The 25,748-nt window shown below is 42.9% G+C and overlaps 1 protein-coding gene across 2 annotated transcripts in view; it reads right to left on the minus strand.

Moving 5' to 3' along the window:
* Positions 1 to 25,748, minus strand: part of PTPRR (protein tyrosine phosphatase receptor type R) — a 114,846-nt gene that overhangs the window by 63,234 nt on the left and 25,864 nt on the right. For both annotated transcript variants that reach the window (XM_028746956.2, XM_028746957.2), the window contains exon 2: positions 22,294 to 22,586. In XM_028746956.2, the coding sequence (XP_028602789.1) occupies positions 22,294 to 22,586 (293 nt within the window). The remainder of the gene's footprint in view (positions 1 to 22,293; positions 22,587 to 25,748) is intronic.

Below are 25,748 nucleotides of genomic sequence, written 5' to 3' on the forward strand. Positions count from 1 at the left end.
TGGTATGGGTAGAAGACTCACTACACACTGTAACGGTAATTTATCTATGTTACAATTGGCTCATCAGTCCCTCCTCTACTGCAGCCTAAGGCATCATTTCCCATTAAAAAGGTAGCTGAAACTCTATGGGATCTCTGTGGTTAAAATGAACTTTGCACTGGGACTGGGAGTGCAAAAATTATAGATACAGTAAGCCCGCGATTTGCATGGAGGTTATGTTCCACGGATCGTGCCTAAAGTCAAAATCGTGTACAGTCAAAATGCACTGGGTTCAACGGCAGGTGGGACTGCCAATGTCATCTTTCCTAGAACCCTACCCATTTTTTACAAACATTTTGCCACGCGTATAAAGCTGAATGCATACAAGTTAAATGTGCATAAGTTGTGGGCTTACTGCATAGAAAAGATTGGAGCAGGCATAGGCAAACTCGGCCCTCCAGATGTTTTGGGCCGACAACTCCCATCATCCCTAGCTAATAGGACCAGTGGTCAGGGATGATGGGAGTTGTCATCTCAAAACATCTGGAAGGTTGAGTTTGCCTATGCCTGGATTAGAGTCATACACCACCACAGGCACTTCCACTTTCAAAATGAAGGGGCTTTCCATCTCTCTTCCACTGGCAAGCATAGAGGAGTTTCATCACAGAGATGCCAAGGGATAGAGTTACACCACTCTGTGGCCATGTGATCTTATCCTCTTAGCTTCTGAGCAGTCAGCCATGTAAATTTCAACACTAGCAAATGAGCCTTTCCCCTTCTGGATGATTTATGTGTTGTTGCCCCCTGCTGGGGAAGGAAAAAGAGTCAATGAGTGAGTTGCATAATGTGATACAGGGTAATCACTTTGTCCTGTACACCCCAAGTCAATTGCTGAGATCATTGGGGGCGACTGGACAGGGTTCCTGACACTAGATGTGAGGCTAGCATTTAGAAGCCAGCAGAATCTGTGCCGGGACTCTCAGGGATGCCTTTCCCCAGGTGCGATTTACCTGAGTTAAGTGCCTTCTATTTCACTGTGCCTGGCCAATAGCACCACAGAAAGAAGCAGCAATACGATGGGAGGTTACTCTTTTAAGGATTCACCCTCCTCAGGAAAGCGGGTGAAGCTAAGGGTGAATAGGCTGGACCCAGACTCTTAGGTTCACCTCTAGCCTTTTTTGGAAGACATTGCTCACTAGGAGCTTTCCATGGTGCTGAAAACACTGCCCTGCCTTGTTTCCTCCTGGTACAAGCTCCAGATGGCTCCTGACAAAAGATTAGATTTCCAGCTTCACTCATGCAACCCTACCCACTCACCCCAATGGAGGAGTGCACTCAATTGAGTTGTTAATGGAGACCTTATTAAGCACTGGGTATACTTTACAAGGAATTAGGTTTGCTAACCTCCAAGCTTTCAGAGTAAAGCCTGATATGTATACAGGAGGGAGGGACATCAATACAAGATTTATAGAAATGGGTTTTTAGTAGGACCTCCTGCTGACTGTCACTTTGCATTACACTGATCACTCACTTGTGACTAATTTGGCTTCAATGGACTTTTCCAAGCAATATCACCCTAATGTACTTAACAGTGTCTAGAAAGGTCTAGGTGGGCAGCTTTCATCTTTGTAAAATTGTGCATTACAACAATTCTCCTTTAGAGTCATTGCTCTGCTCTTCCACAAGACAAGACTGTTTAACTATTATTTTTATTGTGATCCAGTTAAGCAACAAATGATTAAAGAAGGTAGCTATCCTCGAAAGGATCACAGATGTTTACAAGCAGCAATTACTGCCTCAGAAGGAATGATGACTATCTGGAAAATGAATGGCCTTTGGACAGGTGAGGGCAAAAAAAACCCCGGCACATTTATTATGCACAGCAACAGATATACCATTAAGAATGCTGCCTCTGGAATTCCAGAAGCATTCTGGGATTGGAGAAACATGGAGGCAGCTGGAGTTCTTGTTCCAGTGGCCATGAATTTAATTGTAAACATGGGAAGGGATGTGGAGGAAGAGGAGAGGAGCCCACTGCCCAACCGCCAGTGGTCTCAATTCAGCAACTTTTTGAATGTTTAAAACAGGGCTTGCAAACAGAGTACAGTGGTACTCTGTACTCTTCAGAGTACAGAGTATGTTTCAGGTTATAGACTCTGCAAACCCGGAAATAATACCTCGGGTTAAGAACTTTGCTTCAGGATGAGAACAGAAATCGTGCTCCGGCGGCACAGCAGCAGCAGGAGGCCCCATTAGCTAAAGTGGTGGTTCAGGTTAAGAACAGTTTCAGGTTAAGAACGGACCTCCGGAATGAATTAAGTACTTAACCCGAGGTACCACTGTACCTCTTATGCAGCCTGCGAAAGGTATATATTCCCACAATAATCCACAATGCACAAGAGGCTGCTTGACCTTGCTTCTCAGTCTTTGCACTGCTTTGGCCTCTCTGACCTGGAATGCTCACGTTTCACTGGATGCCAAGATCAGAAGTGGCTGGCGTATGTGTATTTTTCATGGTCGGGGAGGGACGGGCATGCCCACACTTCTTGTGGTTTTTGTCTCTTTTTCAGCTCTTTCACATGTGGTAGTCATTCTGTGTTAAGCACCATCACCGTGGTAGCTATTTCATGACTTGCGCCCATTGCGCTTCCTCAAAATTCCAGAATGTGCCCACTGGTGTAACAACAACAAAAGAGGTTGGTGACCCACAGTTTCAATTTTTTTAAAAAAGAAGCCACTGTTACAGAAGGATTCCTCATCCAAACTGGTTTGGGGCCTTACCCTTGAAATAGCTGCCCCTATTTCACAGTGGTGAAATTGTGCCTTGTTTCAGGGGCAAATTGTGAAACTGGGTAAAAATCTCTCTCCCTCTCTCTCTCCATATATATATATATATATATATATGAAAAAAGATACACTATTGAGCAGCAGCGTGTATAGAGAGCGCTCATCTGAAGATTTGGAGGGGCCAGAATTCACTTTAAAGGGTTGTTAAAACTATTTCCTTTTCACTAATTATCCCCTGGAGGGTCCTGTACATTTACAATTTTTTTTTTTACAGTGGGTATGCCAATACTAATGTTATTAAAGTATTGATCTTGGCAGCTTGTGTCTTAATCATGAAAATCTAAGGAAATTGAGTTCAAAGAGAGGCACCGAGACCTTAAAGTGGCCACCAGTATCTGGAAGAAGAGGCTGACAAAAAGTGGAAGGTGGGAACAAGCGTGAGATCAGCAAAGGTTAACAACAGACATTTCCTGAACCTCACCAAAATCTTCATATCCGCTGGCCTTGCTAGCCTAATTTGCAATGGTGCCAGTGGGGAAATCATTTGCTGAATGGATCAGTTACCCCAAGTGATCCACACTGATGTGTGTGTGTGTTTGGCCTTGTGCCAATGCCCATTTCCCCCATTCTCACTCACTCTATGCAATGAGTGGGGAGGGGATAAGTGTAATTCAATATCTCTCCTTGAAATGCCCTTGTACTTTCCATTCCCTCGCCATGTGTTTTGAAAGCATGGAAGAAAACCTAATGGCCTTAGGGGACTATTCTATCTCCTTGATGCCTGTGGCTTTCTCCCGTTAATGTTAATGGGAATTGAAAGTTGCATCCAGGAAAGAATACACCATTGCTTTTAACATGAAAAAGCAATACAGAAAAACAAGGAGGAAATGTAGTGTGTGCATAGTGTGGATATAAACCACAATAAGCTATGAACACACTTCATATAACACGGACATTGAGATTTTAATCATAGGGAAATGACAAAACTCATGACTAGAAATAATTGCAATGCTCCAATTTCTTGCCAATGATACTAGAAGACCAGAAAAAAAAAGGTTGAGTTATGTACCAGCCAAAATACATGTGAAAAGTGAAAGAAGCTTCCCAGTGAATTAATTTCTGATTTTCATTATCTCTCTTTCTGCATTACTGTATCCGCAAAAGTCAAATATTATGAACTCTAGAGACCAAGCTCATTAGTGATATATTATTTAGCATTTTAATATGCTGGAATTGTGGAAAGTACTCAACATGGCAAAAGAGAAACTCAGCTAAGGAAACGAGACTCCACAGATATTAGTAAAGCCCGTTAAGATACCTGCATATATTTTATAACTGATCATTTGCAGCACATTCCAAAATGATCAAACTATCGTCACATAATGATGTGGATATTCTGCAAGTCACAATGAGGTAGAAGGCACTAGAATCGACAAAATGCAGCTTTTACAAAAGTTCAGGAGTGATTGATAAAGGCTGGAATGTAAACAACCCATTCTCGAAAAATAACTATGTTTCTAAACAATTAAAAGAAACTTAAATGAAATTTGTGTACAAGGTGTGAACATCAAGCAGCATACCAGGTTTTTTTTATACTTTTCCAAAAGAGAGATGAAATAGGCTACCTGGGATGATTCTAGCTGTGCATCTTCGCAATGTGGCTGCATCAATTGCTAATGGAGAGAACGCCACAAGTCAAGCTTAAAATTGGGCGGGAGGAGGGAATACAATTTGGGGGGTAGAGGAGCTACGAAAATAACTCAAGACTGGAATCGTAGCCCCAGTTATCCAGGAACGTCACTGAATTGAATAGGACTTCTGAGTAGACATGGCTGGGATTGTGCTGTTCATTTATTCTGAGCCAATTCAGACTCTGCGGCTAACCGATCCACTTGCCTGCATCTCTCCAAGCCCTGTATTTGACTTGCTCATTGAGGGCTGAAAAACAACATTTCCCAAAAAGTTATTCAAATATACTTTTCTGAAGAAACCAGAGGCCTTTCTCCTGGGCATGGTCGGCCAAATGGTGCCAAAGAAGGATAGAACTTTTTTTATGTATGCAACAACAGCAGCAAGAATACTTATCGCGAAGTATTGGAAGACACAAGATTTACCCACCCGGGAAGAATGGCAGATGAAGTTGATGAACTATATGGAATTGGCGGAAATGACTGGCAGAATCCGAGACCAGGGAGAAGAGTCGGAAAAAGTTTAAAGACTATCTACAGAAACATTGTAAAATTAATGAATGTTAGAAAAATGTTGGAATGAAGTGATATGGCTTTAGTAGAAATGTTATAAGGAACAAGGTATAAAATTAATAGAGTATTAAAGGAAAAAATAAGGTTAGAATGTGTTAAGATAATTATAGGATAGAAAACAGAGGAAGATGGAAAGGAATTGCTGAAACAATTAACAGAAGTGGAACACAAAAAGGGAGGTGTGAGGAAGTCGTTGAAATAAGTGAATGAAAGATAAGATATTGAAATTGTTTGTTGTTGATTTGATGTTGTTCAATGTAGTTTGATGTGGTTTTTGTTTTGTTTTGTTAGTCTAATGTGTTAAGTGTTATGTAGTGTTTTGGTATTGTCTTGTTTTTTTTTTCTTTTTTGTAGTGTTTAAATTATTGGAAAAGTAATAAATATTATTAAAAAAAGAAAAAGAAAAACAACATTTCCCTCCTTGCAACTGATGACCACAGCAGTGACCCAGACATCAGAGGCTGGAGTGAAAAGTGAGACCTCCCTTCCTTCTACCAACCTGGATAGGTTTATAAAGGGATTAGATAAATACCTGGAAGATAAGGCTGTCCGTGGGGACTAGCCACAATGGCTATGTTCTGCCTGCACTGTTGGAGACAGCAATCCTCTCTATACCAGTCGCTGGAAACTACAAGTGTGGCGAATGCTGTCACCCTCATGGACTTCCCACAGGCATCTGGTTGAGCGCTGTAAGAACAGAATGCTGGCCATCAGTCCAGCAAGCCCTTCTTATGTTCTTATTGGACTATATTGGAAGGTTGCTTATTTCCCAGCTGAGGGAGGTGCAGAACTGTCCTTTAGTATCTGACAGAGATGCAGAAAAGAACAAGAAGCTTCCCTTTCTGCCCCCTGCACAGTCACACAACACACCTGAAGCCACTTCGTTGCTTGCTTTTACCTTATTCACAGCATGGTTGCCTGAGCCATGGCTTTCTGTGCCTGTTGACTGAAGAAATTAATACCTGCTGCTGGAGCATCTCTCTGGCTCTTTAGTGCACACAGACTTCGGGGAGATTCCTGCCCTCATTTCGAGTCCTATTGACACTCATTTTGAAATGCACGCAGAAGAGCTCTCCAAAACTCCAGCTCTGCCTGCTCAATATCTCTGCTGTTTCTCTTTGATCTCATTCTTCCCCAGTGCCAAGAACTCACCACTGATTTTTTTAAAAAAGCATATTAACACATGTGTTTGGAAAAGAGGAAACAAGAGGTGGAGGAAAGTCAATTGAACTGGAGACCTAAAGCATCCTTGCAGCCTGTCTCTGGGCTGCTGCTTTGGTTAAAGCGTGGCACAGCCTCTGCTTACCTTGCCTCCTTCCTCAGTGGTAACAGACACTACCACACTCAGGAGGAAAAGGAATGCAGAGGCTATAACAATAGGCAAGATCTGGAGCATGTAGCAAACTCCAGCCATTGAGATTTCTCTAGGGATGGAGGGAATATTCTATTTTATTTGCATTTTAACGAGAAGCTATCTAATTTGCACTTCTCAAACCAATGCGCAAATGAAAACACAGCTATCCTCTGAAAACCACACTTCTCCAAATTTTGTGATACAGTTCTACAACTCAACTGCATGGACAAAATGAACATATTAGGTGAAAATAACATACAAAAATGCATTAGGGGAGATTGCTGGCAAAGATGTTTGTGTTAGTTAAAACTGCACACAAACTTGTGTCTATCAGGAGGAGTTTGCGTTAAAATTATTGTGAATTTCAGGAGGGTTTTTCTGTTTGAAAAATCTCAAATTGCTGTGTAAGTCTGAAGAACTGAATTTAAGACTAGAAGAATGAGAAACTTAGGGAAGCAAAACTGGCAGATTCATCCATCCCTCAAAAGGCAAATTAATCGGGATACAGATTTAGACTGCCCAACACGCAATCTCAGTTGTGGATGTCCCTTAAAATCTTTGCAATTTTAAGGTGTTGTCCCCAGGTAGAAGTTTAGCCATACAAGAGAGGGACCCTAAAATAAGAGGGAGGTAATTTTCTATCATCTGAAGATGGTATTGCTTTACTTTGGGGGGGGGGGGGACATGCTTTCTGACCACTAAGTAATGCTACCGAATTTGGCTTCCCTTGACTTCTTATCTAGGCAATCACCTGAAATGATCTTTGCTAATATAATGACCACCACATTTTTCTTTGCTTCTGTTCTGTGCTTCTCGGGGGACTGATATGCTTCAATTAAGGATTAAGAGAGATGCAAGCAAAGTGCTGGATGTTATGTTTTCAAAAAATAGGGGATCAGTCATTTTGATTTCTTAGTCACAACAGCCCTCTGTGCAACTTAAAAGCTCTTTAGTACCAGGCAGAGACTAATCTCAATTAAGTCTGCACAACTCCTCATTAAACCGATTTTAAACTGCAGAAATTCTGGCTTAACACTGTTCTCTCTCACACACACATAATAGCAGTTGACAGGGCTTACCTGACCTCCTGTCTACCAGTCGCAGCTGATAGGTGGATTAGGTCTCAAACCTTTTGCTGGGTTTCCCCACCCAAAGCCTGCAACTCCTTCCTTCCTGATGCCCTGCCTCCCTGACAGTCCTGGATTGTCCTGGGCCATTCAACCCCACATATGACCATCTGCACCAGATTCGTCCAATGCCTGAGTCACCCTGAGTATGCCTGATTTGGCTCAGTACTTGGGCCTCAGCCAAATCTGGTGCACAGCCCTAATAGAAAGTTGCATTAAAGAGCGTATTTCACAGAATGCACCACTTCATAGAAATAAAGCTTTTTCTGAAGCCAGGTACTATAGTCCCAAATATATAATATACTGGAATTACATATAGAGAAATATCAGAGTTTGTGTTTCTGGTTTTTAAATGTTCAGGACAAACCTATTTCTGTCTTCTGCAGAATGTTTCCCGTAAGGCTAAAAGGCAAGAACAGTTGTGTCATCTGTGTGATTTGCTGACTGAGCCCAGTAATAGAGTGCCTATTATGGAGGTAAATTTAGTCATTCCTATAATTATGGGCTGCAGCCAGACTTTTACCACTGGGCTTATCTCTCTTGCTCCTTTTATTTTCTGTTTCCAGCAACAGAGCAGCACATCTTTCTGGCCAAGTGAGTGAGGATGAGTTATACCAAAAGGAGCCATATACAAACAGTCCACAATTTAGGGCTGCCATATTTCAAAAACTGAAAATCCAGCTTTGCTTTTTTTTTTTTTAGAGGGCAGAATACCAGCTATACCCGGGAAATTCCAGACATAATAATAATAATAATAATAATAATAATAATAATAATAATAATAATAAATTTTATTTATATCCCGCCCTCCCCAGCCGAAGCCGGGCTCAGGGCGGCTAACAACACCAAATAGTGCGACATTATAAAAACATTATAAAAATTAATTAAAATCAAGATTGATGGCAGCCATAAAGTTTTGTAAAGGTTGCCAAAGGAGGGAGTCAGGCTGCGCCCTAACCAAATGCCTGGCGGAACAACTCTGTCTTGCAGGCCCTACGGAAAGATGTCAAGTCCTGCAGGGCCCTTGTCTCTTGTGACAGAGCATTCCACCAGGTTGGAGCCGCAGCCGAAAAGGCCCTGGCTCTAGTTGAGGCCAGCCTAACCTCTCTGTGGCCTGGGACCTTCAAGGTGTTTTTGTTTGAAGACCGTAAGTTCCTCTGTGGGGCATACCAGGAGAGGCGGTCCCGTAGGTACGAGGGCCCTAGGCCGTATAGGGCTTTGAAGGTTAAAACCAGCACCTTAAACCTGATCCTGTACTCCACCGGGAGCCAGTGCAACTGGTATAGCACCGGATGAATGTGATCTCTAAGCGAAGACCCCGTAAGGAGTCTCGCTGCGGCATTCTGCACCCGCTGGAGTTTTTGGGTCAGTCTCAAGGGCAGCCCCACGTAGAGCGAGTTACAATAATCCAGTCTGGAGGTGACCGTCGCGTGGATCACAGTAGCTAGGTCAGGGCGAGAGAGGTAAGGAGCCAACTGCTTAGCTTGGCGGAGATGAAAAAATGCCGCCTTTGTAATAGCTGCAATCTGCGCCTCCATGGAGAGGGAGGTATCGAAGATTACACCCAAACTCTTAACGGACAGTGCTGGCACTAATTGCACCCCCGCAAGAGATGGGAGTTGCCCCCTCATTCCCATATCATCCCGTCCCAGCCAGAGGACCTCTGTCTTCGAAGGATTTAACTTCAACCGGCTCCCACGTAACCATCCAGCCACAGCTTCCAAGCATCTGATCAGTGTGTCTGGGGCCGAGTCAGGATGGCCATCCATCAGCAGATAGAGTTGGGTGTCATCAGCATACTGATGGCAGCCCAGCCCAAAACTCCGGACAAGCTGGGCGAGGGGGCGCATAAAGATGTTAAAAAGCATCGGGGAGAGAATCGCACCCTGAGGCACTCCACACACCAAGGAGTGGCGCGATGACAATTCCCCCCCCAAGCGCCACCCTCTGTCCCCGACCAGAGAGAAACGAGCGCAGCCATTGAAGGACTGTGCCCTGGATCCCCACGTCGGCAAGGCGGTGATCCGGCAACCCTACCAAAATTCTGATTGCTTCAGTGACAAGGTTTGGTATAGCATTGTTATCGCAGACAAATATTAATTCCTTAGCCTTACAAGACAAAGTTTTCATTGTATCCCTAAATTCTAAACTTGAGCTTGGCAAATCAGATTTAAGTCTATCTCTTTATTAAGGACTAGCAAACTACTTTTTAAAAGGCTGATAGATATTCTAGAAGAGGCTTCCAGTATGAACATAAAGGCTTTATGGTGCCTACGCTAATCTTAATCCATTTTTGTTTACCAGGCCTATATGCAAATTGCTAATGTTTAAAGACAGTCCAATTATTCAAAGCAAATTATTTATCAAAGGCTATTTGACTTGACTTGCAATGAAACCCCTGCTATACTATTTGAAACTCTGGCTAGCTGTATAAATTCAGTGAGTGGGATGCTCAATTATTTCTTTCCCCTCTTTATGATTTATTATTATTGCATCTCCATTTTCTTCATGAGCACACAAGAAAATTGCACGTTAAACTCCACAGTTAAATTGCACCTTCTCCCCAATGTGTCTGAGTACTGGATTAGAAACTTTGGTTTTACAGATGTTTAAGATTTATATGGCCCCAACCCTGTGCTAGGCACAAACACTGAAAAGGAATGAAAACCACTCCAGACGTTGTTGTTTTCAAACAGCAACTGGAAAAATGAAGTAAATGAACAAATGTTCACTAGAATCTAATAAGGTCAATCTATATAGGAGATGGGGAAATAAAAGTCATGTTACCGTCTCAGTTCATCTGATAATAATATCCAAAAGCAGAGATGCAAATCACATTAATCAAATCACATAAACCATATTTACCAAAATCTATCAATAGATAAACTTCTAACTACTGATTCCCTTTTAATGTTAATGACACCTTAAATCCCCAGGCTCTTTAATAATCAGTACTTACATAGTCACTCTTCATTTTTTAATGTACTTGTAGCTGGTGCTTGCCAGTATGTTCAAAGCAGTACATTAATTTGAGAGTCTTTCTTAAACTTTCAAGTTGCCTCCATACATGGTACAAAGCACGCAAAGCATCATATGCTACGAGATTACGCCACTACGGATATTCCCGGAAGCCTCAAATAGGATGACAGGATTAAAATATATAGTTAGCTCCCTGTAAATGTAAACACATCAGCTTCATTTACATCCTATAAACCAAGGGTGACTCATTTTCCGAGGGTAGATCCTTATAGTTAAGATGACACCCTTCACACTCAAAGGGGGTGGAGATCAAGAAGCTGAGGAACCCCAAAGTTTGCCAAACGGTAGTTTACAAATTAAAACAAAGCCTAAGGAGAATAAAAAAATAAAAAATAAAATAAAAAAACCAAATAGCCAGTAAGGATTGGACATGCTCAATTGCTATGGATTGATGGCAGTCAAAGTAGGGAATGGAAAACTGGGGAGGCGATAGTGGAAGGGAGTGTCCTGGAAAAGGTGTATGGCACTGAATAGGAGCCCTTTACATTGCCATGTTTTGCTGCTGTTCCCACTTATTGTTGTTCTAGTAGCACATCTGTAGTAAAGTATCTGAAAGCTATTTTATTGCCATCAACGAACTGCCTATAAAAGTGCCTTGTTTTTAAAATTGTGGATTTCAGTCACTCTAAATATGCAATTCTTACAGCTAAGAAAATCACTGCCTTCAGTGGCACACGGATTGCATTTAAAGCCTTAAAAAAAATGAAAACTGCATCTTCCATTCTTTTTAAAATAAAAGCATTTAAAAGGGGGGAAAACATTTTTGTTATTGTATGAATCAGGAGGCATGGGTAATGTTCTATCACACTCTTCTTTTTGCTCAAGGAAAAGAGTATGCCATTTCCTTTACTCTGAAGTTAAGATTTCCTTTTATCTCCTCGTGTTGTCGTATTCTCTTTGGTCCAGCTGTCTCTTTGCAGGAAAATGTGAACCGCTGATGATTTCGTGGAAAGCAGAACAGTACAGATCTCCTGCTTATGAGCAGAACGTGATTGTCAGGAGCTGAATTAAAAAGATCCTACACTATACACCCTCATATATTTCAGGAAAGGTCGTTTGCACAAAAGGTAATGACATCTGGGGTCCCAGAATATATATAGATTTTTCATTCCGCAAAATACTTAAGATCCCACGCTTGTTCCAAAGGAACAAACAGACTTCTTACATATCTTTTCATGGTGTATGCTTTCACAGGGCAGGGCATCATGATGTACTGTGCACTTGAACACAAACACCTATATCTCCCATTTAATTCACCTCAGCTAGATCATCCCTATACTACACTCACAGTACAATCCTGTAATCTCATTCAGCCAGAGCACTTCCTGACATCTTTGCAGGATGGACGGTCAAAGTCATGCATAGGGTCCCTGGCTACTGATGAGAGTTGGGTGATCTCTTGCTCTTTGTGCTTTGTAAATCTACCCTGACTGGCACCCTAAAAGTTCAAATCCAAAAACCCTTCTCTACTACTGATCTGAATAATAATAATAATAATAATAATAATAATAATACGCCAGCTGAGACCCTACCCACCCTCAGACTGTCTCGCCAGAGTGGTGCATGCTCTAGTTATCTCCCGCTTGGACTTCTGCAATTCGTGCTACGTGGGGCTACCTTTCAAGGTGACCTGGAAACTGCAACTAATCCAGAATGCGGCAACAAGACTGGTGACTGGGAGTGGCTGCCAAGACCACATAACACCAGTCCTGAAAGACCTTCATTGGCTCCCAGTTCATTTCCGAGCCCAATTCAAAGTGTTGGTGTTGACCTTTAAAGCCCTAAACGCCTCCGGCCCAGTATGCCTGAAGGAGCATCTCCACCCCATCATCCAGCCCGGACACTGAGGTCCAGTGCCAAGGGCCTTCTGGCAGTTCCCTCACTGTGGAACGTCCTCCCATCAGATGTCAAGGAAATAAACAACTATGTGACTTTTAGAAGACATCTGAAGGCAGCCCTGTTTAGGGAAGTTTTTAATGTTTGATGTTTTATCGCGTTTTTAATATACTGTTGGGAGCTGCCCAAAATAATAATAATAATAATAATAATAATAATAATAATAATAATAATTTAGAAACACATTACAGAACATTAACAATTAAGACATAATAAAAGCATACTGACAGCCTAATAATAAAATAGTCATCCTAATAACAGTCTTCTCCCCCACAGGCCATAATTTAATAGCCATAGGCCTGGGTAAAGAGGAATGTTTTTGCCTGGTGCCTAAAGACATGCCAGGTGAGCTTTAAATGTCTGGTGTGGATCTGCCCAAAGCAGCAGAGCTCAGGGACACATTTCAGCCAGGCAAAGGAGGTTGCAAAAGCAAGGGTTGTGAGGTAGCATAAGAGTCAACTCCCAGGGGCTGAGTTCCCCTCAGCCCCCATAATAAAATATTTGAGGAGGCTGCCCCCCTCCAAGTTGATTGGCATTGCCATTCAAATGGGATGTGCACGCCATGTCTTGTGATCAATTATATGGCACGGGGCTTACCTCGGGCCCCCTAATATTTTATTCAAGTTGGCAACCCTGTGAGTTGGTGCAGTTCTGGAGGGGTGTGGCCTGGGAAGGGCCAGCTGGGGTCACATTTGTCCCTGGGCCTGACGTTCCCTATCCCTAACACAGGGAATAAACAGCAGCAGCACCTTATTTGAATATTTCTTCTAAACGCAATTTTCAATATGGAGCTCAAGACTTCCAATTCTGAATGCTTTCACACTTGGCAGCACAAAGCATTTATGTCAAACAGTTAGGGGTTGTTGGGGTTGGTTTTTTTGCTTCTCATATTCTTCACATGCCTTTAACTGGGTATTATAATCACCTATGTGTCCCTGCAGTTCTTGTATAAGCCAAGAACCACAATAAAGAGGCAATTTCTTGCTAGTTTGCCTTTGGGTGGATGCTAATGTATTTGATTTAAAATGACTTCAGAGGTAGGCTTTTAAGAGATTGCTTTGAACTAAAGGAACAAACTGCCTGGGAAACTGAGCAAAGCCCCCTCATCACTTGTTGCCTGTCATCCCACGTTAGACACGTTGCAACAATCTCCCATGGATATCTTCTGTTAAAAGGACAAAAATAGGGAGCAAATTGACAAGATCAGTGGGGCTGTGCTGGGGGAATGTGGAGGAGTGCAGCTCTGGGACTTTTTTCAGAGCAGGAAACGTACTGCTCTGCTTTCCTTTGGACCACATCAGAGAGGCTATAGGGGTGGTGGTCTTGTTGTCTGGGCAGTCCAGGACCCTCCATACACACTGCCCAGGCTTGCACACCCTGGAAAGTTGCTTCAGTGCTGCTAGTGCAGCGGCTTGACTTCACCCCTGGAGGCACACTCCATTGTCTCTCGAGACAGCTGGATGCCGCCAAGAACCCTGCTTGAAAGGATTGAGATGTCCATTTGTACATATAGCATTTTTTTTACGCATTTGATCCTATGCCAGATCGCTGGACAAAAGTTGGGTCTCTGCTACTAATTTACACTGACTGAATAAAGAAAGTGATTAAAGTGAAGGACACTAGACAAAGTCTAGTCCTGGTCTGTAAGTATGTTGAATATAATTAGATTTTAGACTGCAATAATTAATTAATACGTTAATGGAAGTTGTCTGGCATGCTGCTAATGAATCTGCTTGCTCTCCTGTGTCGCTGTCTTGGCTTTCCCTTAAGATTCAAAAAATCCATGAGCCTTTGCACTGGACGTACATTAGCTATGATTTCCTATAAGTGTTTAGAATAAAACTGAACAGGCAATCAATAAGGTATGGTTCGTAAAAAGACAAGACATATTGGTCACATTAGGACGGCACAAATGAGTCCATTACATGCAGGTTTTGCCCTGTATGGAAGAAGTTAGGAATTGCCAGCAAAGCAGGGCTTGTGTTCATTAGCCTGGGTGACTGTTCTGTTATCGGTCAAAGTCATATTATATGCAGCGCAATGTAAATTGTGCCAGCAGCCATTTGCCCAAATAATTCGTAATTACAAAGATACTAACAGATCACAGAAAGACCAAAGCAAGCAAACAAAAACCACTTGTACCATTCTTGGGCAAAAAGACAGCCTAGCCAATACAATTTCAAAACTGAAATCTCTGTATAATGTTGTTTTCATCTGGCATTCTTTAATTTGGCTGGTTCATACTGTATTGCTCAACTGTGTTATTTGGACCAGTTGGAAAACATTTTGCACCCCCCAAAATAGTATATTAATGTCCAAAATAATAAATAATTATGGGAGAAGGATAATTGGGGAGGGGAGAGAAGGAAAACAACTACCCAAATTGTTACTCTGAATTGAAGTTTAACACAACATAGATGCATTTATGGACTAGATGACTCTGGGGGGTCCCTTCCAACTCGACAGTTTGATGATTTCCATACCATCATCTCTCAAGTATATATATCCCAAGACTGTGGAGAATATATTCTCACAATATTCTCCAAGAACTGATAAAGGACATAAAACTCTATTTCAAACCCACATTGGAACTAAGATTGCATGAGGGTAACACATATATTTATCATATATCTTCCTGACCATACCCAACACTAATGCCTAATTATGATGTTTTATTGCATATATATTCTTAGCTGTAGTTCTTCCCCATAAGGCTTCCACCATGCAGTGAACAGGACATGCATTAACTCAACCTTCGATTTCTGAAAACCTTTCACCCATCTCTTTCTGGAACACAGCCAAATAAGAATTAAGCTCCATTACCAATTGTCAGTTAGGAGTGACCTTGAAGCAAAGGACAACAGAAGGATGATATAACGTTTGTTATGGGAACCATAATATAGTACTAATAACGATAATAGAGATCCCAGCTCGGCCCCATTTGCAAAACTTGCTACAGTCCACTAGGTGTTTTTTAAAGGCAAGGTTTCCTCGTGCATTTACAGCCTACAAGCTATAGGCCATTAATCATCCACAAAGTCACATCATCAGGAAGAGGGTCCCCATTTTGGTCCAGATGGAACAGAAGGATCAATGTGGGGTCAGGGGGCACAGGATTTTGAGGGAGCATCTCAGCATAGGGATTCCCATCCCACCCTGCCTGCTGCTGCTGATCTCTGGGTCCCAGAGTCCAGCCTGGCCTTGCTGTAGTGCCACAGTGCCCCTCGATGAAAGGATGCCTGACCAACATTGGGGTGATGCATCCGCCTAGGGCTGCATCGGTTGGCTGGGCTCCCTGCTGCGCAGGCTGGTGGGCAGGTGGCGCAGCACAGCCCTGTAAGCCCTCTGTGCCCTGTGCCCACCCCGCAACAGCAGCGGTGAGGGCTGGGCTGGCACAGTGGGTTTTGTATACATGGTATACACTAGTCCTTGTATACACTAGTCCTTCTCAGAAAAGATCCCTTGAAGTTAATTTACATGATTAACATGTTCATTCATTTCAATGGGTTGGATTTGAGTAGGATTTAGTTGAATGCAGTCCTACGGCTGCAATCCTATGCCCACTTACTCAAGAGCAATGCCCATTTAATTCAGTGATGCTTGCTTCCAAGTATATTTGCATAGGACTGCACTGCACTCCACACATGATAAATTAAGAATATATTGCACTCTTATTTTTCCTCTTCATTTTATACGGAACAAGACAAAAATAAAAATAAAAATGCCTTTGGGATGTTCTAGTGTACATTAGACTCTAAACACAATCCTTTTTGCCCTCTCTACAAAGACTGACAGCAAGCACAATGCCAGCATAATAGTTCGTCCCACAATTATCCCTGCTGAAGTGCACCGAAGGAAGCAAAAAGGAAATGAGGCCAGCAAACTTCTTTGTGCAAACAAAATGCAGAACGACAGAGCTGGAGGCTCCTGGAGGCTCCTTGAATGCCATTTGGAACACGTGCCGTGCCAATTAGAATTATTCACAAAATAAAGGGGACAAGGCATCTTTCCCTAAGAAGGAAATCTGGGATCCGAGGGCTACATGGCTTGAAGGAATCATGTTGCCATAAAATGGTCCAAACCATAAAAAGAAAATGAAGGTGTTGGGTGTTTTTTTTGGGGGGGGGGGGGTGGAACAATCATAGGAAGGTGAAGTTAAATGATAAGAGACATGCATGTAATGACCTACTTCCACACTGCAAGCTGCCAGAGGATATCCCTTGGTATCAGTGTGCAGGCCCAGCCCTAGTATTAGACAGAGGGAAGCAGCTGCCTCAGGCGGCAGCTGCCAGAGGTCACAGCAGCCCTTTCACTGTTCTCCCTAAATCTACAGTGCTAGCCTGTTCTATGCCCCCCTGAACTACCCTGCAACCCTCAGGTACAGTGTTGTTCTGTCACAAGTACTAAAGAAAGATTCAACTGCTAGCCCAGTTGGACTAGGTACAGGATTGGAGGGTGGGTGCTATCATCTTCTTCGCCTCAGGCACTTAGCCCTGCTAAGTGGTGTTTCTTAGCGCTGCAGGGCTAAATTAAGACATGCTGAGGTTCTAAGCTTTGCCAAGTTTAGGAGGCCGCATCATGTTAGAAATATACACGTGTTTTTCGGTGACACGAAGTACGATGAAAACGGAAATACAAAACTTTTAAATTTTCATATATGAGGATTCAGCGAAAGCCAATCACCTAACAAACATAAACAACTTGCCATCAGCCTATTTGCATATAAAATACCTTTAAATGAAAACACCTTATGAATGGCATATACAAAACTACATTATAGTTATTTATGCACAGATTTATCAACACTATATGACAAGGAATTGTGTAGGATTACCATATTTTTTGCTCTATAAGACTCACTTTTTCCCTCCTAAAAAGTAAGGGGAAATGTGTGTGCGTCTTATGGAGCGAATGCAGGCTGCGCAGCTATCCCAGAAGCCAGAACAGCAAGAGGGATTGCTGCTTTCGCTGAGCAGCGACCCCTCTTGTTCTGGCTTCTGAGATTCAGAATATATTTTTTCTTGTTTTCCTCCTCCAAAAACTAGGTGCATCTTATGGTCTGGTGCGTCTTATAGAGCGAAAAATATGGTAAGTGCATTTTTTGCCATCTCAACATACCCCACAAGTGCCCTGGAAATAAGGGACATCCCAATTTCTTGTGTGAACATGGAAACCATTTTTGGTGCTGGGATCTCATGAAATTTTGCATCAAAATCTTGCCCAGAAAAAGCGTTTTTTGGGAGGCCACAGTTCTGGGGCCCCATGCAAGCATGGCCCTGAAAAGAAGTGCATATTTTGGGCTTCGTGATCTTGTGTGGGTCATGTGACTCGAATGGGAGCACAGGTGGGAAGACCCAACATACTGGTTTAGGGTCTCAAGATGTTGGAGGGTATGCCTCAAAACAACATCTGTTTTATAGTCTGTTTATCCTGTTTCCTTTATTAACCAATTATGCAAAACTTTAAATCTAGTTTTTAAAAAATTGAATTTAGAGGCCCCTCATAATCTGAGGCTCTGAGTTGTAGTTTGCTTAGTTTATGCATAAAGCTGGCCCTGCACATGGGTCAATGAGCTATCACACAGTTCATTGGCAACAGGTGTTTTTGGCATATTGATGAAATCGCCACTGTGGGAGTTGCAAAAAACGTCCACATTGAGGAGCATCTATTCCACAATAATCACCTGCCTGCAAGAGTCCTAGAGCAAAGGCCAGGCCAGAAGATCACATTTCAAAGTGCAAATAATAACACCTTTTATTTTCACTTTCTAATTTATTTTTCAAATTGCACCAGACAGTTCCCATTCAAACAGGGCAAGTTGTCAGGTTTGATTGGATTCTTCTGTTTTCAGTTCAACCACTTCTGTGAACATCAAATCTTCTGGGAAACTAGGAAAGCCACATTTGATCTTATATTTTATTTCAAGTGCTTCTTTTTTAAAAAACAACAACAACAAAAAGGCAGTCGACTGTGAACATTTGAAAAAAAGGCACAGTTAAAGCCCAAACTTAAAGAGGAACAGTCAGTCTGAATCTGTGGGGCCTACTTATGGTATAATCAAATTCTGCTTAGGGCACTTAGAAATTGCATTGTAATTTCCTGTTGCTCCTTAATAGAAAAGGCTAAAAACATCAGGTAAGAACAACATTGTCTTGCAGTAGGAAGCCCCTCAAGGTTATATGAAATTATGCCTGGGAGGGGAAAAAATCCCTCTACCTCCTATTCATACAAATAAAATGATCAGGTTTACACCAAGATGTATCCTCAGATTATCCATTAGCATAGTTCCTTTATTGAGAGATTCACAAAGCAATTTTCTTTTTCTTTTTGCTTAGCTACATCCAGTTCTCAGCATCTGCAATCTGTTTCAAGGAAATGGTAATAGGGTAGCAATACAGCTTTTGGTGTTTTGTTTTTTTGTTCAGATTCTCATTTTCTAATGCAAAATTTTCACTCATAATAAGGAGGATTGATAGCACATTCACCCACCCACCATTCCTGCTTCGGCTTTGCAAATACATAAAACTGGATTGCGCTCAAAACCTTCTTGTTCTGCTGCAAGCGCTGGCAGCATTTAAAAGGAAAAAAATAAGTTCACTTTCCAGACTTTCCTACTCCATCATAATGCACTCAAAGGATGCAACTGGATTGCAGGAAATATTATAACCTGCAATTGCTCTCATGAGTTCAAGAACCAGGAGCACTAGTAAAGTCAGGATCTAAAGGTCAGGTTTCCTTGGCAAAACCCACTCAAAGAAATGGAATCTGTAAAATAACAATTGCTGATCTGGTGGCGGGAGGGGAGAAGGGATATCTTAGGCAGCCATATTCTTTATAATAACCGGTCCCCATGCTTTAAACTCTTTCCTCCCACCCCGTTTCCCTCACATGCCATGTATTCTTAGAATGTAAACCTGAGAGCAGAGATTCCTGGATTTTTGTAAGCCACCCTATCAAGATTGAGTAAATGGTTGAAATAAGTATAATTTTATTTAAAACATTATTCCACCCTTTCCCCAAGGCATCCTTCACTGATCTTACCCCATTTTTCTCTCTCCTCATAATAACCTTATGAGCAGTACTATTTTTCTAGAAAAACAGGTGCCAGTACTCACCATGAACACCTCCCTTGTTCTCTTCTCACCTGAGAGGTACCAGAACTGAGCTCCATCGAGCCCTGAGCTCCATCGAGTCCTGCCTATGAGGTACGCTGGCATGAGATAGAGCAGCTGGCCCAAGTCAGGGGCATAGGAAGTGGGTTGCAGGGGTTGTGGTCTACCCTGGGTGTCACCCTGATGGGGGTGTGTGTGACAAAATGGCGGGTGGCACTTGTCACGGCGGGGCCTGCAGCACACACAAGCCACGCGTCTCAGTGCCTGCAGGCTCCGCGCTATCCGCCTGCTGCCTCCCCCCCTCCCAGTTGTAGGTCGGCTGAGGCCCCGTTGCACGCCCTGTCCCTATGGGTGCCGCACATCCTGTATGGGAGCCACATGCCCCATCCCTATGGGCACTGTGTGCCCCATGGCGCCCATAGGGTTGGGGCGCATGACACCCATAGGGGCAGCACGGAGCGGCATGGGACAGCATGGGATGCCGAGCGCCCCGTTCTGTCCCTGTGGGCACTGCACCTCCCGCCCCTATGGGCGGTTCGCCCTGCCCCTGGGCACACATTATTTGAGTAGGTGTGTTAATATTGTAAACCTGCCTCAGTGGCACTTTGGGTGATCAAATGGTGGTGCAACTGGGGGTTAATAAATGAATAAATATAATGGATTCAGACAAAGACCACCTGAGAGAACACAGGAGAAGCCCTACTATCAAAGCCTTCACTAAGATTTTCAAAAAGCAAAACTGGGTGGGGAAGCTGTGACCACCACAACCCCTGGGTGTTGTTGGATTCCAGCTCCCATCAGCCCCAGCCAGTATGGCCAATGGTCAGGCCTGATGGAAGTTGTAGTCCCAAAAAACCTCTGAAGGCCGCCAGTTCCCCAACCCTGACATAACCTCATTTCTTTGAAGGTGACTAATGCACAGGGGAGCGTCTTTGTGTATTAGTGTTCCTGAAAAGGTCAGCAAAATGACAAAAAATGTTCCTGAAAGTTCAAAGCAAAAAAAAAAAGGGGGGGGGGGAGCAAAAGCAGCAAGCAAACAAAGAGGAAAAGTGCACGGCAATAAATGCAAATCATTCAAAAAATGTTTTGAGAGAGGAATGACTCTCTGCGGGGAAGAACATTCAGATTCTTAAACCCAAATCTCTCCTAACCGCTCGCTGGCCCACAGCTTTCCTGGAACACGGGAGAACCCCAACTGTCAAGGCTTCCCCAAAGACATTCCTGAGGGAAATTTATTTGCGAATGATTATTCAGTTTGGCAGTTGACTCTCCTCTCCATAATTGTGCACTGAAATACTTCTCTGCCCACCCCAACGAGGCAATACTATAAGCAGAAAGTCCTCAGATATCCTCACAGAAGGGCTTGTACTCTAAATAGAGGCTAACCGGGTGCTTAATTCACACTGTTGTGCTCCAGCCATTGCTGCCCATATGGCTCTCAGTCAGGCCGGCACTCGCAGGAGAGCAGCCTTTGCTCTGCACAAATGCATTAAGTAGAGGAAGTCAGGACTCCCACTAGGCAGCTAATGGAGATTTAATAGGGCAGTTATGTAAGAATGACCAACTGCAAATGTGCTTAATTCAGGCTTCAGGTATTTATGTAAAAAAAACAAAAACCCCAAACCCCCACACAGTAGAATTCAGGCCAAATCGAGGGAGCTTTCACATTCTGTTCTTCACATGTGGGGTTGCCATATAATTCATGCAAATTGCAACACATTTTCCTTTTAGAAAGCAGCTGCTGCTATGTTTATGGTAGCTGTGTTAAGCGTGCGCCTGCCTCCCACCTGCACGGCTCAGCTTTATCCACATGCGGGAAAAGAAAGGAAGTTTGGCAATTCTTTTGGTCTTTGCCGATCTGGTGCTTTGGGTGCAACTCCCATCAATCTCAGTCAGTACGGATGGTCAAGGCTGATGGGAGTTGTAGTCCAAAACATCTGGAAGGCACAAGGTTGGCAAAGATTGTACCAGAGGATTTTCCACCTTATTTTCATTGACACTGGTGCTGTATCTCTAACAACTACACAGAAGAGAGGCAGATGTCCTCGTCACTGCATCTCCTCAGCGGCATTTCTTATAGCCTCCATATATTGCTAGGCTTCAACTCCCACAAGCCCACTCAGTGTGCCCAGTGGTAAGGGATGACCACTGTTGCTCCTCTCTTGGAAATGTGATAGTTTGTCCTGTATATGCTGTCTCTAGCACACCCAGGGCAACCAATGGCAAAAAAGCTTCGTCTTGAGTTGGTGGTCCTCAGCATTTTTTCATTTTACACTAGGAAAGTTTGTAAATTCAAATTCATTCATCATTTTGCTCTTCATTTCCTAGCAAGCCTTCAGGGCTTCTTACACTTCATCACCTTCTATGTAGAACAGGTTATAGCTAGGTTTGTCTATTTTATAGACAATAAAGCAGATGTTCCCTACAGCATCGGAACGGTTTTGGTTTTGTTGAGGATCATTCAATCACACTCAACCCCTAACTTCTAAAACATGCATGGTCTCTGCCTTTTGTGCCACCAGCAGCCTAAAAACCAACAACAGGCTATACCAGGAGTAGATAACACATTGCCCCCAAAGTGTGGTGAGCTACAACTCTCATTATCCCCACCAACTGTCTGTGTCAGCTTGGACTGATGGGAGTTGGACTTCAATTACACCTGGATGGACAAAGGTTCCTCACCCCTGGAGTAGATGGTTCTCAGCTATGATTCCAGAACTTAGAGTGAGAAAACTTACCACAGTTATCACATTAGCTGCTGGAATAGGCAGGTTTTCCACTTCCTGGTCCTCATCACCAGTCATAGCTAATAGGTTGAGGGATGGTTCGTACGCTGGCTTAACTATGACAGCAGGGTGCAGCTTGCTTATTTTTCCATGGGAAGATAAGTGGGAATTGTGCCCATAATCCTTCTGATCACTTGTATCCAAACTTTTCTCGACACTTTGCACATGGTGGTAAATGAATATTGGCTTCCTGCTCATTCTCTGATGAATTGCCAAGAAGTGATCATTGTCTCCTGAAAAGCATCCTGTTAAAAAAAAGGGGGGGTGGAGGAAGATAAGTCATTATTTCCCTTTACTGTTTCTTGATTTAGGATGATTTAAAACAAAAACAGAAACAAGACTCTTTCAAAAAGGAAAATAAAGAGAGTTATTTTTTGGTTATGCCCATTTCCTTACCATCTTGAAGTAATGAACCGTATTGGGAAAATGTAGAGAAATACATTTGAATGTGGTGTGCTGCGTGCCTGAAATGTTTTGTGGGGCTGTATTTGTTGCCATTGTCACTTAAACGTTTACACTACAGCTCATAAGAAACCTTATTCTTCACTTTTTGCAAATTTGTTACATTTTCCACCATAAGCACTATGTGCACACTGCCTAAATCTTTGACTGGATTTGCTAAGCTCTTCCCCATCTATATGACAAGATGCATTTTTTAAAATAAAAAATCCACTTTACATACATGATGCTCTTTTCAAAATATGTTCCTAACAGCTGCGGTTAAGGAAGAGGTTTGCTCCTATCTCTGATGTAATTAAAGTAATTTGTACCTTGTCTGTCGATTAAGGGGGAAACAATTATTGTTGATCAAAAACAGCCCCACACTCTTGTCTCCAGATATCAGATTTCACGGAGAGAACAAAACCAGATGGGGACTGGGAATTTAAAAAGCAAGGCAGGACTCCCACCTGACAGTATTAGGCTCAGAGAAGGATGGATATATGGTACATCTTGTTGGAAGTGGAGGGGAAGTCAAAGGCATCGAGCTCTTGGGTTTGAGCTTTGTGAGCATCAGAAGATTTTCCAGGTCTGTCTTATTACAAGAAATTTATGCAGAAATGTCATGTAGAAGTCATGTAGCCCTTGGCAAGGAGCTATACTGGTGCCCCCACCCCATCCCTTGTGCCCTTGGCAAGAAGATGTTGGCTGCCCAGATCAACGGAGCATCCCAGGGAATGTGCAGGCAGGTGGGCTCCTAGCCACTCTGAGCCAAAGTGGGGAAGTGCAATTTTTGTGCCCCCCTGCGCCTGCACCCTTGGTGGGGGCTAACCTAGCCAACCCCTAGGTATGTCCCTGTAGACACAAGATTGGAAAGGATTTAACACATCCAATATCATGTATGTGTTTTGGCAGATTTTACATGCAACATCTAAAGGGCATTTTCACATTAGAAATGGCTTTTAATCTAGGAAGTGTCACTGGTGAATATTGTTAAGAAAAATATCTCTGTTCCATTTTCTTTAGCATTTCACTGAAGGTAGACATTTATTGTATTGGTTTAGAGGCATGGGAAGCGCAAAAATACTTATTGTATTTTTAATACCAATGATGCTTCAAACAAACCCCATGGGCACATTTATTTGGGAGCATAATACTCCCAAAGAATGGGCTATGAAATCTGGATGAAACTAATCCAGATTGCCTGTGATAACGGGGAAATCCAAGAATGTTATTAAACATTCGGGTTGGCAATTGATTTGTGGAAGTGGATGCACCAATGACAAATTTCATTAGGTGTTACATTCCAGATGACACTGGGAGTTATGGAGTACCTCATATCAGTCTGAAAAATCAAGGAAAGATGGATCTAAGACCATAAACATAAGAAGAGCCCTGCTGGATCAGAACAAAAGCCTATCTAGTCTGGTACCCTGTTCTCAGGGTGGTCAACACAGTACCTATTTTGAAGCCTGTAAACAGGACCTGAGTGCAACTGTACTCCATTTGTGATTCCAAGCAACAGGTATGCAAGATGCATGATGCCTCCAACAGCAGAGACAGAACAGAGCCATCATGAATAGGGACCACCGACGACCAGAGATGATGGAAGTTGTAATCCAACAACATCTGGGTGGCACAAGTTATTTTTAGCTCTTCGCCCGGGTCTCCCACACTTGGCTCTCCAGCTGTTTTTGGACTACAACTCCCATCATCCCTAGCTAGCAGGACCAGTGGCCAGGGAACTGTAGTCCAAAAACAGCTGGAGATCCACGTTTGGGAAACCCTGCTCTACACTGTAAAACAGCCCTGGTCATACATCCGCATCAGCACATAAGAAGAACCTGTTGAATCGTGCCAATGGGGTTCATCTATCCCAGCATCCTGTTCTCACAGTGGCCACCCTGATGTCTACAGGAAGCCCAAAACCAGGACCTGAGGACAACCTGAGGATTTGCAGCAACTGGCCTTTGGAAACCTACCGCTTCTGACAGTGGAGGCAGAACACAGCCACAGCAGGGGAGACAGAAGGATTGCAAAGGACTGTGAGTAGATTAACACAAAAGGTAGTCAGTGTGGTGCCCTCCTGATGGGGTGCCCTCCCATCAACCAGTGACTGTGATTGCTGGGGCTGATAGGGGATGGAGTTAAGCAACCTCAAAATGGTATCATATTGGTGGCATAACAGGGTGGGGTGGATGGGTTTTTTTGGCAATATTTTACTTTGCATATCAGCATAGACCTGTCCTTGAAAAATACATCTCTAAATAGCGATGGGATCTCTAATAACCGTCATGGTATTTATGATATCAGGTGAAGAGTCAGAGAACTAACAGGCTGTCGCAGCTCGGGGGGTATAATCTTACGGTCTTTACCACCAGACATCAATGGCATCAAATAACCCTGTGAGTTTGCTACATCGAAAAGTAACATGAGACAGAGCAATATGAACTTGCAGAAAGATCCTGCAATCTGTGACTAATTAAAATCAGGATCTTACACCTACGATTTCAGTTTATAACCCCAAAATTGTATCTTCTTGAAAGGAGTGTATGGCCATATCAGTTGCATACTCATTTAAGTGTACAGAATCCAAGAACTGCCAAGGAATCCTGGGATACTGAGTCTGACTCAGGTGCTGAGAATACTGTGTTAGAGATCCCAACCATTCCTTGCATATCTACAATTCCCAGAATTCCCTGGGGAAGGGAATGTCTCTGACACCAGCCCATAGTACAGAGATGCTCTGTGTGTGTTGAAGAAGGAATTGGCATGTCTGTAATGCTTGGCCAGTGGCTTGTGCGCATAGTATTTAACCAGTTACGGTATATTGGGAGCAGAAGACCTTGGGTTGATGTAATTGTATCAGTACAAGATTTCCCAAGTATATCGTGACGATCCTGAAAAGGTTACAAGATTATCCCGGAAATATTCAATTGTTTCATATCTCCCTGCTTTCAGTAAAAGAC

The sequence above is a fragment of the Podarcis muralis genome, chromosome 10 (genome assembly GCF_964188315.1).
Source record: "Podarcis muralis chromosome 10, rPodMur119.hap1.1, whole genome shotgun sequence".
In the NCBI taxonomy this organism is placed as follows: Eukaryota; Metazoa; Chordata; class Lepidosauria; order Squamata; family Lacertidae; genus Podarcis; species Podarcis muralis.